Source organism: Gallinula chloropus, assembly GCF_964237585.1.
Source record: "Gallinula chloropus genome assembly, chromosome: 5".
NCBI lineage: Eukaryota > Metazoa > Chordata > Aves > Gruiformes > Rallidae > Gallinula > Gallinula chloropus.
The window spans coordinates 18,651,210-18,667,303 of NC_140090.1; the positions used below are offsets into that span (position 1 = coordinate 18,651,210).

The 16,094-nt window shown below is 35.8% G+C and overlaps 1 protein-coding gene across 1 annotated transcript in view; it reads right to left on the reverse strand.

Moving 5' to 3' along the window:
- Positions 1–2,141: 2,141 nt before the first annotated feature.
- Positions 2,142–16,094, reverse strand: part of FAP (fibroblast activation protein alpha) — a gene marked incomplete at its 5' end in the record, with an annotated part of 40,549 nt that continues 26,596 nt past the window's right edge. The window contains 9 exons of the mRNA XM_084265688.1: positions 2,142–2,388; positions 3,765–3,838; positions 4,103–4,175; positions 5,038–5,102; positions 8,134–8,233; positions 11,011–11,065; positions 13,555–13,749; positions 14,964–15,033; positions 15,767–15,865. Coding sequence (XP_084121814.1) covers positions 2,287–2,388; positions 3,765–3,838; positions 4,103–4,175; positions 5,038–5,102; positions 8,134–8,233; positions 11,011–11,065; positions 13,555–13,749; positions 14,964–15,033; positions 15,767–15,865 — 833 coding nt within the window. The 3' untranslated portion in view covers positions 2,142–2,286. The remainder of the gene's footprint in view (positions 2,389–3,764; positions 3,839–4,102; positions 4,176–5,037; positions 5,103–8,133; positions 8,234–11,010; positions 11,066–13,554; positions 13,750–14,963; positions 15,034–15,766; positions 15,866–16,094) is intronic.

Sequence of the window (16,094 nt, forward strand, 5' to 3'; positions counted from 1 at the left end):
ATTCCAGCAACTCAGTGTAAATGTCACACTCTCCTGACAACATATTCCCATTCTCTATCAAGAGCACTGTGTAAGGCAAATAAATCGATGTCAAAAACAATGAAACACAATTTTCAGCAGCATGATACACTTATTTTTTTTCATGTTTTATCCCCACAGCTGCTTTCTACCAGCCAAGGTAAATGGTAGACAGTTTGGGAGAAGTGACTGTGCCTTAGGAAAGAAACAGATATAAAGGCAGATTAATAATGAAAGAGCTAATGTGACCCTTGGGAAAGAGGTACCTTCTGATATTTTATTTGGCACATTTTCCTGAAATGTCCCTTACTCCGAATAGTTCCAGAAGCTTCTGACTACAGACCTGTAGGCAGGGTGTGAATAACGCTGTGTGCATTGCTTTATTACTTATAGTACCCACAAAGGGCCAAATTTTGAAAGTTTATAGAATTTTCAGAAGTATCAATAAAAATAAAGGTGCAAAAATGTAAAGTGAACTTAATATATTGAAATTTCTGTGAGATTGATACCATGCTTTTTTGAAAATTGCTCTAGGTTCCCATCAACATATTCAGGTATCTAAAACCTTTAAGCATTTGGGATAAGAGCTTGATTTTCCTCTCTTTCACTAAAATTTTATGATGTTTCTGTGGTGTTGTATCAATTTAAGAAATAGAGAGTTAAATCTCAGTAATTCTAACTGAATTGTATTCCTTATTTGTAAAATAACTACATTACTGAGACTACTGGTGTGTGCAGCAAATGCACACAGGACCATATAATCAACATCTAATTAGCCCTACTTCATGTTATATTTGCTTAATGCTAACTTTCTTAGAGCTATAATTTTTTCCTTTAGCCATTATAGCAGCTGAATTTTAATTACATTACCAACAAAAAGCTCATTAACGTCACATAATTGGCAGCGTTTCCAAAAAAACCTGAACTAATTGAGTATTTTCTGAAGAGTTCCCATCAAAGTATAATTTAACCATTACAAACAGCTTGGCAACTACATTTACATAAAGATGTGTCTGAAGAATGTTCTCATGTGTGGAAAATCAGATTTGATATTGCCATTAACAAACGAAGGAAGCTGTTAGATAGCAAATCACTTCCACATTTTAATGATTTTGGCTAAACCCCATGTTTTTGTCAAGAGGGTCAAATGAAACCCCTTGCTTTTCTACAAAGCAGCAGCAACTGATCTCTGAGAGCTGGGAAGTAGCTTGCTTTGTGAGAAGCTATTCCACAGTCTTTTTCAGGTTATGTTGTACTCTCACCGATTAATAGCAGAGATTAGATACTGTGTTAGACAGACAGTTCTTATGCAGTAGGCTAACTCAGAATTTTTTAAACATGTGCCCAGAGAATCATTTAATGTACAATGGATCTCTTGCCAATTATCTTGTTCATATTATTATATTATGACAGGACTGATTTAATTACTAATCAAAAGAATATAACTATCCCAATCATTATTAGCCTCTAGCACTTTTAAGACTCCCTAAAATAGTTTAACTGGAAACAAAGCAAAGAAAGCCTGCATAATCCTTTGATCCTTTCCCTCCAGTCTGGGATGAATGACACTGAGATTAATTTAAATGCTGATGTGATGATTAGAGATTAAAAACAGGTTAATATGGCTCACATGTTCTGAACACAAGGAGAAAAACCACTGAGATAAAATAGCTATCATGAATGTCCTGCTTTCATATTTAAAACTTGACACTGAGAGTTTTGCAAAATCGTTTCAAGTAAAAGTTGAATAAAATTTGAACACAGCATTCTGGATAATTATCCAAACTTCAGCTTTAAATATTGTGTGTTCCTATCCCTGCTTGGATTCTTTCCAAGAAATTGGAAATAAATTTTGAGGAACTGGTTCTTGTTAGGATGCTAATTAGGTACTTGCACTGCTTTCTTTGTCCTTTCCCATTTTACAGTTGTAGTTAACAAATGCAAGCATATTCATTTGGCAGCGTGCCTTTGCAATGGACCACCTATCTTTGGATTGCAGAATGTAAGTTTAAGCAAGATGGCAATAAATGCACATGGCATTTTACATTCTGATTTTATTTTTTCTATCAAACAGGTGTTGAATGTGTCAAAACATGTATTAGCATAACATTTGCTAATATACAATATCAAAAGTAGATGTAAACATCAAGTTTAAAACTTCAAAGTTCCTGTTATCAAGTCACCTGAAACCTATATAACCCAGGCATCGTTATCATTGCATTCTCCCAGAGATGTATCAGATGCCTTAGCATGCTCTGAATAGCCTACTTATTCTGACAAAGAAAAACATTGTTTGAGGAAATGGGTCATATGTTTGTAGAGATGTTTGCTGGAAAGGCCTGGAATTCCATGGTTTTGGTCAGTATACCACTGAAAAAGAAAAAAAAAAAGGCCATAAATCCCCTGTGTTGTGTTTTCAATTCTGAAATCGTTAAACAATACAAGAACTTTACTGTATTACCATGCAGAAGAAAATGTATGCCTCAAGAAAACAGACGGACTTGCTAATCTTTTCTTTTTCATTGGTTTCCAGTATATTCCTATTCTTGATGCAAAAAAGTTTCTAAACCTTCCGTAATCTAGGGGTAAGCATTACTGCCTCAGTACCAACAAGTCAGTTGTATCAAGTCAGGCAAAAGAGCTTTGATCTGCCCTTAGGAATGAAATGCCCTTGACCTGGTTCATGGCCTTGACAAAAGGAGTCACCGTCTAAGGAACAGTGGGCTCTAAGCACAAGCTTTCAGCTACACGTTGTGAAATTCTATTCAAAGCATCCTTTATGACACCAGGGCCATGAACATTATGAATGGTGTACTTCAAATAAAATATATGTATGAATTATTCTAACTCTTAGACATAACTGACATTTCCCCTTAACTGAACAAGGATGACTACAACAGCAGATAGTATTTCAAATACTTGAGAAATGATCTGGGTTTGCTATTTATGAAGGAGGCAGAAAATCTGGAATACACAAAAGGGCCTACAAACCCCAGGTACAGTGGTTTCCCTCTGTGATCCCTTTTTGGGGTGTTCATGGCCCTGTGAAAATGGATTCAGGCAGAAGGCCAGTACATTTGATAGCAGGCAAACACTTTGGTCATCAGCCCTGAGAAAAAAGGTGCAGAGGCAGATCTTAGCATGTAATTCAGAACTGTTTCCCCCTGTTCATTACTCATTTATATCCTCTAACCTAGTGTCTGTGTTTCTCTCTTTGCCTGCACCTGTTACCCCAAGGAAGTTTTGCAGAGAAGTTGGTGTTTGGTTTTGGTTTTTTTTTTTTTTTTCTTTTCCCCTTCCCTGATCCTGGATATATTACTTGGATTCCTTATACACTTTTTGCTTTTTTCACCTTGTGCTTGTGCCAGGCATGTCCAGGTCAAGACAGAATCCATCAGAACCAGTGATGGTTTTGGTCCTAGGTGCCAGCTCTGTCACCTTCCTCTCTTTTACTATCTATCAGTAGCTTCCATAAGGAGGTTGGATTGCCATTCTTCTCCCTGGCTCATTTTAAAAGCTCTAAGTTATTCTTGACAAGAGAGAAATCCTGCAAGCATCCAAAGGGCAAGCAGAAAATACAAAAGAGCAGGCAAAACCTTTGAGGAAGAAATTGTTGCAGTAGCAATTGCCAGTTTCTGAAGCATATTCAGTTGAACTGCATTTTTAAAAACATCACCAAATGCCAGATAAGCTTATTTATAAAGATATAAACCACTGTTCAAAATGAAAAATAGTCTGTTATTTACCATTGCCTGGAAATCCACCTGTGCATTAACCAAAGCTTTTGCAATTTGTGCTGAGTTCTGAAAATGTACATTATCTGAAGAAGGAAAAAAAAGAGATCAGCTGTTGAAACGTGTAAATACCACAAAGCATAAAGTTATAGTGCATTAAGTTGTGTCCACTAATTATCAAGTGATATAGTTGACAATACTAAGAATGAGTAAGTATCTTATAATATGTCATATGGAAATCTACCAAAGATCTAAGTACTGACCCTAATCAAAGGCATAGAAAGATGCTTAATGTTTTTCAAACAAAGTGATTCTGGCTCTGTATTTGTACTGCCATTTGCAAACCTCACCATCTGCTGTTCCATGGATGAGAAGATACTCTACGTTTTGGAAATTCTTTGCTCTTGCCATCACAGTTGAATTCTGTTGAGAGGAAAAAATGAACAGTTCAGCAGCTTCAATTTAAACCACTCAGTCACAGAACTGAAAGGCTTTCATTACCTAGCAGAACAACAATCAGATTGGCATAATAATTACAGCAGTGACTTCTGAGATTATAGTAGAACCTGTAAGTATTTACTGCCTTTTCTAAGGGCCAGTTCAGGAAAAGCACAGCACTTGTCACATGCCATTCCCAGAACACTATAATCCTGACTACTCTACCAGGGCAGTCTGATATCGAGCATTTCTGTTCTTTGGGTTTGGATGGAGAATAGGTACTGAGAACATGAACATCTTAAACAGGACTATTTCCACTAACTGCTCTGGGTCTTAACTCAGGCCTCTCTAAATCCAGAGCTGTTATGTGCGCTGCTAGAGTAAGCTATAGACTAACTATCAATGTGATGAAAGTAAGAAAGGCAACATGTTCCATGAAGGTGAAGCTGTTCTGACCATTTACTATCCTTATGATGTTGTTATCAGAGAGCTAAATTTACATGAAACAGTTTGCATACCACAGCTAACAGTACCAATCAAAACCTTCTAAACATCAACATTTTAACTTCTCTCACATGAGTTCTTTCCTAGGTTAATGGTTTGAACTGGCAGAACTCTCTGACTTGTGCAAGTGAGAAAATAAGGAACCTTCAGTTTAGCATATTTAGGACTGATAAATACAAACCTACAAGTAACTATGGAGATACGAATTTCACAGCAGTAACTTAGCTGCTACAGGACTGCCATTATGAGAGCTGGCGGGTCATTTTCTTTCTTCACAGTTCTACTTGTCCATGGAAGTGTGATTCAAGTTTAAGGCAGATCAAGACAGAAAGAGAATTCTCACCTTGTAGTGCTCAAGATTATCTGACTCTACAGGAAGACCCATAAATCGTTCTGTGTAGATAGATGCTGCAATGTTAAAGAAGAAAAAAGCTATAGATAAAGAATGAATGGATATTTTTGTGCTCCAGTAACACATAGCAAATAAAATGTTGCTTATTTTAACTGTATCTGTTCTACTTGGTTTCTTTATAACACACCAAATTCAAAATATTTTTAAAAATCAGCTATGAAGATTAATAAATAAATGTCCTCCAAGCCATCCTTGCACAAATATTGGTTTGATACTCTTCTGTGGAACCAGAAGAAGATTTTGTGGATAAAGATAATTAACTGATACTGCTTTAAGCTATTGGGTTGAACTCCAGAAGTCAGCTGAATGAACCAATAAGCCAATAACAGTGCATAGTAGAAAGATGACATAGACTACCTTTTGACATCTTAAAAAAAGAAACTGAGCAGAATTCCAAACTGGGATGTGTATATGCAGTAAATATGGATATATATATATTATACATATATATATAAATGTATTGTAATTTTCCTGTTGAATGGATACATGGAGCAATTAGGCATAGCAGGAAATGATACAGCCTTGCACTAAAGAAGCCGTACAATTGCCAGTCAGGTCTCTGTTCCTTTTTCTAACTACAACAAAGACTATTAACAGATTTGACAAAACAATTGTGAATAACTGAACAGTATCTATCACCAGGAAATAAGTAGGAATAGCTATCTTTGAGCTGCCTGGTTATCTGTAATTTAAATAAGAGCTGTTATGAAAATTTGTGGAAAACTGACGCAGCAGCTGTCACTACTAGAACATTTCTTGCTTTATGACCTTGCCTTGAAAGAGTCACTGACACATATTGAGCAGTCAAGCTGCAGTATTACAAGAATTTTATTTATTTAACGGAGTCAGGGCTTTCTGACAAAGAGGAGCTGGCTTCTTTCCTTCTCATAAGAGAGACGATGGCCATTATAATCAGTAAGGAATTGGGACTGACAACCTTGTTGTTTAGTTTGGTACATTGCATTGGAAAAAAATGTTAAAATGTAGGAATGAGAATCCACCCAGGAAAGGAAAAATGAATCAATATAGTCATGTTCCTATGATTTATCATGTATCCTTTACATGTATTACCATTGAGTGCTAAAGATGTGTACTGTGTCCTCAAGATCAGCCAAGAAAGGGTCCTGAAGATAATTTGTAACAAAGTACAAAAATAATCTAAGTAACCTATCCATTATCAAAATTCTTTATCAAAATCTTCTATTGTTCAATGAAAGCAGAAAATGTGCAATATCTGTTGTCAACACAGTGTCAAACAACCATATTAGGCTTAAGTTTTCAATTAAATACTCTTTCTGAATCGCTGGCATTTCTACAGTATTCTGAGCCAAATTCTCCACTCTCTTCTACCAGTATAGCTACAACAAGTCCACAGAGGTCAGCAGAAATGCCTTATAACGATGAAGTAGAAGATTTGGCTTGTCAATTACTGAGGAAGAAAAAGTACATGAATTACAGATTTTAATAAAGCAGTCACAGATCTAACAATTTTAACTATACATTGTCCCTGAATGCAATTTTCCTTGCTATCTTATAGCTGTTCAGCTGTTACTAACTCTGACACAAAATGGAGCTGAGTGTGAGGTTTTCAGACAAAAGATTATGGTCCAGAAAATGATCTGTGCATCTAAAAGAAGGTGGGACAGAATTTAGAAGCTCTAGGGGCCAGTACATCCTCTGACGTACTCAGTACTACTTAGAGACTCAAATATGTAGCATCCTGTTGTTATGCCCCTACAACAGTTCAACTTAATGTTAATATGATCTGTTTAACAAAACTATGACTCATGACTTCCTTGTTTCCTTCCTTCCTTCCTTCCTTAGTGGAGGTACACTTGCCTGTTTGGATTTACAATATGTTTCTAGCAAGATTCTTTAATTCCCTCCTGAAAATTCATCAAATTCAAAAAGATTGCAATGGTGCAGGGCTAACCTACTTTGATGTAAAAACATTCATTTTTTAATGCTTTGACAAGTGTTTATAATTCTTGTTTTATTGAAGGACTATTGCAAAAAATAGTGCTTTTTGCCTGCATTCTGGAAATAATTTTGCAATCATGAACAAAAATGTCTTAAAAAAATCTTGATGCCAGTGAAAACATGAAGACTATGCTTCCTGTGTCATACAAATGTTTTCCCCTTTGTTTGCAAAACACCATAAATACAAGGAATGTCTGTGCTAGCAGTCAGGGAAGGAATCTTTCCCATTTAACCAAAAATTTTTCTCATAACCAAGACTTCTTAGCAAACGACCATATGCTAAGTAAATGTGTTCAAAGTGCTACATTTTGCTCATTGAAAACATGCATGCCATGATTCTTTTTTACACTAAAGTTCCTTTACACCATGCCAAAAGCTTAACGGGTCTGCAAGTATGAGTATGTGCCTGCTTTATTCACACAGTAAGGCCCTGGGACTATGCTCCTGGAGCTGTTTCCTCTGAACAGTTTGGAGCTTGCATCAATAAACATAAATAAAATTATGTCTTGTAACACAACAAAACAGGCGATGTGGCTGAAAAACATCTAAAGGAAAATAATTTAAAAATTCCAACTTATAAGATACAACTGACTTGCTCTCTTTTCCACTGCTTTTGGGAAATAACTGCAATTGTCAGAGGTACTGATTCCTGACAGAGATCATCTGCAGTATCTGAAGTGGAAGTGCACTGGGATTCCATTACTGGCAGAAGGATCATTTCAGTTGTTTCTGAACTCAGTGATACTAATTTTTAGGAAGATCACTCCGAGTACGCAGTTTGTCAAGAGGGCTTTACACACTTGCTGTTACAGATGTGCATATGTAATAATCTGGGCATAACTTTTTCTGTGTGACAAAGTCTGCCAGTTGCAGTCAGTTATTTTCAGCAAGGAAAATATTAAACTTAAGGTCTTTAGAATTTTATGTCTAGGTAATTGTAATGTCTTCAAGTTTCATATTGCCAGTCTCCTGCAATGATTTCATTTAGAAAGACATTAAATGCTACATCTTGCTTTCCAAGTCAGTATTTATGACTAGTTTCCATACCATAATATTCCCAGCTGGAAACAGGAGCTACAGCCATTCCACATTTAAATATTCCACTGCCAGATCCAAGAGCCAAAGAAGTTACGTACCCACCGTAGGACTAGGGAGAAATCAGAGAGTTTAAAATAGTTGGTGAAGTATCATTTTGTTTATTGAATCAAACTTATATAAATGAATTCAACAGTAAATATTTTGTTTTGAATGCAGGGTGGACAAAGCAACAAAACCTAGTTAATTTTCTTTTAAAACTTATTTATTTCAGATGGATCTGATGTGATTTTTTTGTGAGAGGCAGATGATTTTTGCTACTTCAATGTTTATTGCAGGATCCTGCCCATATTACCACTTAGAATCATAGGAAAAATTAAGTTGGTGGGGTCCCTCAAGGTAATCTAGTGCAACCTGTATCTCAAACTTTAAATTTAAATGAGAATGATCAGAATCACACGTTACACAGCCTCTCTGCTCAATCTGTTTCAACACTGATCTCCCTTGCCATATAGGGGTTTTTTTCATAAAACTTCCTTTGTGGCAACTTGTATTCATTGCCTCTCATCATTTCAGTGTGCATCTTCAAGAATAGATATAGGTTTTTCCTTCCTTTAACAAACTACCTAGCTTTGGCTAATGATTGGTATATTGTACCAACCCTATCATCAATACTAATAGGCTCAGCTACTTGAGCACTTGAGGCTGAGCAATTGCTCCCAACTGCCTGCCACTGTTCCTGTGATTTTCTAGACCGATTCCTCAAACTGGGACCCAGCAAGGAAGAATAAATTCACAGCTGGAAATGAGGGAAAGTATTAAGTAAACCTGGATGTCAGAATAGAGCTGTGCAATTGCATGGTGCTAGTTGGTCAGAGACAGGTAAATAAAAACTTTATAGGATGTGGAACTGGGGTTGGAAAATACTTGTATAAGGTAGTTGGGAAATAGTGGGTTACTGTTTACTTTGGAATGGAGGGAAGGACAAAACTATGGGGTGTGACATGAAGAATTCTGAAGATTATCAAAATCATCAGTATATGAAAGACTACATGAAATATGCAAAACTATTAAGTATTTTTTCTGTACATATGTTAGTTCCCTCCCTCTTCTTGACATTCCATTTTAAAATGACAGTGAGGGATATAATAATGGAAACAATAAGCCATTCAATTTTTCTAGCCCATTTGATTGCCTCATTTGATCTTTCAAAAAATTAGTCCACAAGGCTAAAAAGTAAACGATTAGGATCAGGAAGAACAATCTATGCAGTGTAAGAAAGAGAGAGGTAGAGTTCAGAACCTGGATTGTTTTAGTAGTTATTTAGGAGCTTTTGCCATCCACAAGAGTTTGGTGAGTCTGAAAGTACAATGAGCTGCATATTTCATGCATACCTCCCAAGCTGCAGGCTATAAATAAAAAAACACCTTTTATTGACCAGAAAATCATATCATAAATAGAAAAAAATGGGAAAAAAAGACCAACAGGTTTGGCAGTAGTGCCATTGTTTGAAAATTGCATCTGCTACTGGGATACAATACTTTAGATGAGTATATTAGCTTTACTAAGCTGGTTCTGGAAACACTGTGGCAAAATAAAGTATGATGTGAATAAAATATACTTTGATGTGGCCTTAACTTACTTAACATCACTTTAGAATTATTCACTTGTAAGTGTCTGCGTTACTTAAAGATATGTGAACCCATTTCACCCTGGTGTTATAGCAGTGTCTGACAAAAATAATTTTAATATCATTTAGTAGGAGCTTCATAGAAAGATATTAGCAACCCTGCTCATGTGCTATCTAATATCAGGCAACTTCGACAGTTGCAGTTGAACTGAATCTTCCAAGATCCATCCTCTATTGTGTTTCTGGGAGAGCCTCTCACAATTAAACTGGGCCAATGAAAACAAACACACAGACCCCAGCAAAAATTAAACAAACCAAACAGCGACAGATAAGAATTATCCCGGCAAAGACAGGCAGTTAAAGAGAATGAAATAAAAGGCATTTCTGAATCAGAGAAAAACGAATGTGTAGAAAGAGAAAAATATTGGAAAATGTTAACGGCTAGCTAACATAGTGGTTAATTCTGTAAGCTTTTTTAGTTAGTGCTGCCTGTTACTGCTGCATAGCTGATACTGATTCATTCAGAGGTGTAAGCTTTTTTAGTTCCCTGCTGGGTTAAACATAACACTAATGGTAGTGAAATTTGGCCATTTAATAATAGACTTGCAACGCATCTGGCTATAAAAGGTTATGAAAGTGTTATAAAGCAAAGTATATGAAAAAACCCCGAAGATGAATAAGAGACTAGCTAATTATTTGGAATAACTCCTATGCTGTTCATTTTTTCCATTTCTTGGTGAAACTGTCCATGTTGAACACCCCTGAGACACACATTCAACTCTACTGACCATTTCAAAACCAGCCAAGTACACAATGGTTCAGAATGATGTAAAGATCGTATTTTCTGATGAGAGATAGTAATTTCTCATTATTTTAATTTCAGACTAGAAAGGACAATACTTGAATGTTGACACCATGCCAGTAAGTCCCTAACTTAAAAAGAAAGCAAATTAAAACTTCTCATCTTCAAATCCAAACAATGAATAATACATAAGCTTTTCAAAATTCCCCCTTGAGCTGCCAATGATCCCTTCTTGGGGACTGGCATAGTTGTAATTGCATGCACATAGGCACCAACAGGAACTACCCGTTTTGGCAAAAATGTCAAATGCTGATAGAAGAAACTTTATACACATTTAGGACAGAATAAGTAAGAATTAGAAAAATATATACCACAGTATTTTTTAAAGATAGGTACCTTTTAAAGATAGGTACTAAAGGTAGGTAGATTTCTTTTAAAAAAAGAACCATCCACTTACCCAGCCCCATATCGCTATCCGTTTCTCATCAATAAATCCCATTTCTATAAATTTCCTGTAAAAGAGAAAAACATTAATACAAAAGATTGCTGATACCATGACAAATTAACAGAAAATAATTTTTCTTTCACTTTTTTCCACACATCCCACCAATTTGACCAAAGTGTCAATCAGTATAGAATGTCTGATTTATAAAAAGTATCAGCTATTAACCTAATAGATACATCAGAAAGAAAGGAGTAATTTTTCTTGAAAGAATAAAAAATGCTGAAATTAGTATTTCCTTCGTAATAACTTTTGTTCCAGTGTATGAGTACCCTGCCCAACAGCCTTCTTGGAAAAAAAATTTCTTTTTTCTTAAACTTAGAATGTACCTAGGCATTTAGTTCAGAGTGGATTAAACATCACACATTCTACTCATGTTGTACATGTGCATAGGCATATATACAGACATATGCTCATGCACATGCAAAGAATTTCAAAAGCTGTACTCCTACTAATAACCACATTTCATATCCCATAGGCTATTATTGTTTTCGTCATTTTAATGCCAAAGGTGCTGGATTGCCATTCAGATTTATCCTGCAAGATACTCAACATTCTCATATCACAACAAGCTGATACTCTGATCTCTCAAGAGGCACAGTATCAACCTCTGAGATAAGGGATTCCTTGGAACAATAAACTTTCTCTTTTATGTGCCTGGAAATGTGTAAAAATAATAATGAGAAAAACTTATTCTAATGCTCTCTGTAGGTGATGAGCTTTCAATGGATGAAAGGTGTACCTTGCTTATACACTCAGTGTAAATACAGGTCAAAGAGAATCATAAATATTAGGTCTGCTACAAAAATCCTGCATCAGAGCCTGAAGGCTCTATTTCCAGAGTTGTATTAGCAACAGCGAAGAAAAAGGGATGAAGCACATTGGTTCCAGAGTGACAAGCAAACAAGTTGGGTTCAGATACATCTCAGGATACATAATCAGCAACTGCTGGCCTTATTTTACTAGGACAAACATGAGTGACTGACAACACCCAAAATGCAGAAAACTATATGGGTGGGACACTTAGAAAAGCCAAAAAATTATTCAGCTTTGTTACATTGTTGTCTTAATCCCTGAGGTTCCTCCTACAATAAAAGCCCCCCCAAGTACGTCCCACTAGTGGGAAGGATCCTCTAAAAATCATGCATCTGAAACCATGTGTTAGATCAGGAAGATGGAATGCAATACATTTAACTGAATAAGTCTAGGTGCTGACAGAAAACTGGGAAGTGTGAAGGCTGAGGTCATTTCTTCACAGCCTGTCTCAGCAGATTTTGCAACTGCAGAATCAGTTTAGGTTCCCTCTGTCTCTGACATTTTATGTTTGAGTGATGATTCAGAGCAATAAAAAAAAAATCCTATTCTTGTGATATTTTAAAGTATGCTATTGCTGACAGAAGTTTCAAGAAATAAAATAAAATAACAGATTAATAGAAGAACCTGCCATGATATACAGCTATTCTGTTTCACTTATCACCTAAAAGGATAATGGTGTGTTTATAGCACTGAGGAGGAAATGAATTACCAGAAAGCAGAAAGAGTACGGAGCAGATACCCTCCTCACACACACTTGCAAAACCAAGAAGTGTTCTCAAACAAGCAGAGAAAGCTGTGGAAACCTAGACTGTTCCATCCAGCTTCTAGTGAAGCTACTCAGAGGCAGATCTATTATTGGGGTAAGAAGATATTGTTGCACCTGGAAATCTACCCATGCTCTGGTGGGCCAAATTCCAGACCAAAGTCTAGACTAAAATCTTTATTCCTGCCTTGCACCCATTTCTGTGTTGTTCAAATTAACATTTCCTTTCAATGTTCACTTTAGCAGTGCTGCTGCATCTGTAAGCTTAACAGGCAGCCTTTCTTTACAAAACCTCAGTTTTCACCCCCTAAGCAGAGTTTAGGGTATTATTTTCCCTTTGGAATGCTTCAAGTGTTTTGCTGCAAAGGAGTAAGTGTTGGGGAACAACTACCAGAGGACCTCAGACACTTTCTGTTGTTCATAACTACTCTAAAATAGTAGGGATGGCAAGTTTCTGACTAACCAACCTTTACAAGGCTCATGCCAGGATTCAGTTTTGCTAAAAACTTCACATTTGACCTTTATCTAACCCTTGTGGTACATCTCTAGATCTTTGGCTAATTATTATGGCCACTGAGGTAACTTTCCCTGACTGGATAAAAAACATTCAGAATAATGACGCAAGGGTCACATCTTCTGTGATACATTGGCTTATATCTCAGCACTGATTCTTGTAGTCGCTTAGGCCTAGTATTAAAGCCCCTGGTGATGTTCTTATAAAATGGAAGTGGCAAGGTCCAAACATGGCCTTAGTAGAATATGGGCTTAATACACCACACAAAACCCCAGTGACATCAAGCACCTCAGTGATATTTTATTTCTATAAACAGTCTTCTTGTCTTATTTCTCATTACTACTTTTTTTCACGTTACTACTTGTAGGTATCTAAATACAACAGTTAGGGAGGATAGTGTACTTACTTCACTGCTGAGATTTGATCCTCAACTTCATAGACTCCTAGTCTTCGATAGACTGCATGCAAAATCTTGTCACCTTGGTAAGCTGTCCCTCTGCCATCCACTAGAGCAACAACAATTCCCTCTTTGCTTGCTAGATAGGTTATCCAGCTAATGCTAAATGTTTCCTTCACATTCTGACTGCAAGGCCCTCCATACCTAAGGATGAAAATTCACACATTTTCAGCTCATAGTTAGAAATTTATAAATATTTACTGCAGACTTGACTATAGATATAGGTACTTTTTTATATTTTCACAAGTATTTTGGCATATGGCTGTAGTTCAGAGACCTCAGTAGACAAACAGATCAACTACCATTTTCATATGTTTGTGATATTTTGGTATCTTAAATCCATTTCAATCCTTTAGGGTTTATGCCTAAGGCAAAACATTAGTTTTAGCTCAAACTACAGGGGTGCAGAATCAGGTATTTTTCCTAAGGGGAATCCTTGGAAAAGTCATGACTCAGAGACTATTCTTTCCTCTCTCCAAATTCCTAAGGTGTATCTGCCCTTTTTGGTGCTTTTCTGCATTCATCTCCACATGCAGTCAGCAATGACAAAGAAAATTAGAAAAAAGTACAGGTTCTTTACACTTTCTGGCCATCCTCAGACCTTCTTTGTTTCAGTAGAGAATATCATGTATTGTTGCAGCTGTAGGGAGAACACACTCCACATAACTGAGCAATACAGAGACACACCTCATGAGAATGACCATATGTAAATTGCACATTTTGCCTCAAGGAATTGACTGACTTAATCTATTCTGAACTTCATTCAAACACAAATTAGCATTCTTTGACCTTTGGATCATCTCCGGTTAATAAAAATGATGTAGGGGTTGTTACACCCACTCATATCAGCTTTCAGCCTCTCGTTTTTTTGCACCACTGCAATTTTTGTTGTCTTTCCTGCCTGTAATAAATTAAATTTGTATCAAATGGTCTTTAGAAGAAACAAAGAAGTCCATTCACATGTTTAGGGGTGTTTGGGGTTTTTTCTAAAACAAAAAAAAAGAAGCATTTTTTCATATTAGCAAAGTTGAAATCAGTAATTTCAGACTCATTCATGATAAACAGAAGCAGCAACAGAGCTAAGAATGCCAAGCAATAACCCACGTGTTTTTATTCTTTTTCTTTCTCTGAGAAACTAATCCTTGCCATGCTGATTAACATTAAAAGTCTCATTGATTTCAATTTCTATTCTAAAAATACATTAAAAAATCCCATCACAACAAACAAAACAGAACTAAGTGTTTTTGCTTTTGCTTCATAAAGTGTTGCAAATATCCTTGGTTTTGGTAAATTACAATTTGGGTTTTTTTTTTTTTTTTTTGACAAAACCACATTCAAAGAAAGGAAGTGTTACCTACACTTGAATAAGCAGAGGGTACTTCTTGGATCTATCGAACTGTGGGGGTAGAAGCATTTTGTACCACAAAGCTAGAAAAGACATATGAAAATTATATTGTTAATGTTTAAAATGATTCACCTAAACATAATCCAGAGTTTGATATAGTAGTATATGAAATTGAATCAGCACAAACTACAGACTACATGAACTGTGAATCACAGAGCTTATGCAAGTAACTGTTTATATTCAGCTGTTGGAGAACAAATTTGAAGAAATTAAGTGCCTGCTTTTATTTTAATATAGCTATGCATAAAATTATTTCACATAACTCTAGCTTCTGTTTTCTAGGTGCCTAGAAAAGCACAACTAGGAATATAACTGTTTTTAAGATTATGAAAAATGAGTTTTGTACACTTTACACTGGTTCTTTACCATGAAATATTATTTGTAAAGTAAAGTAGTGAAAAACAAAAGTCTATGCAAGTCAGTATAACAGTTAACACAGGACCAGCAGTTTACATTTCACGTTATTGCCACCCTACTATAACGTTTTTAAATGATAATCACTCTACCAATAATATTAAAGAATTATAAAAACTTTGCACTGTGAAGCATAGATGTATTTTAGCTACTGTTCTTCTGAGAGATACCCTGAGACATAGACAAATTGGTTATTGTCAAACAGGGCAGTACTATGCCTCTTCTTCCCAATCTGACAGGTTTACAAGTTTGTTCTACAGGAAGATGACACTGTAACAAAATGAAAGTCAAAATATTAAAATGGTAGGAATAAAAAGTATAATAAAGACACTTAATTCTTACTTATACCATCCACTTCAAGTTTATTAATTTCTTCTTTTGGCAGTTTGATGTCTTGTAAGGCAGACTGCAATTCCCCATTGTCTTCCAATATTCTGAGCTCTAAGTAAAAGAAATACCTGAATTATTAACTAATTTATTTTTAATTCCTCTTCATTCCTTTATTTTATGTTATTAGAACAGAAAGGAAATCTGTGACATTTTACAAACTGAGTAATGAAATAAACTCAGAAACTTCTAATTGAGCTTGATCACATAGCTGAATAAAAGCAAGACACTGGTATTATAGTGCACAAATATTCACTACATTTTTACAGGATGTCAGAAATAT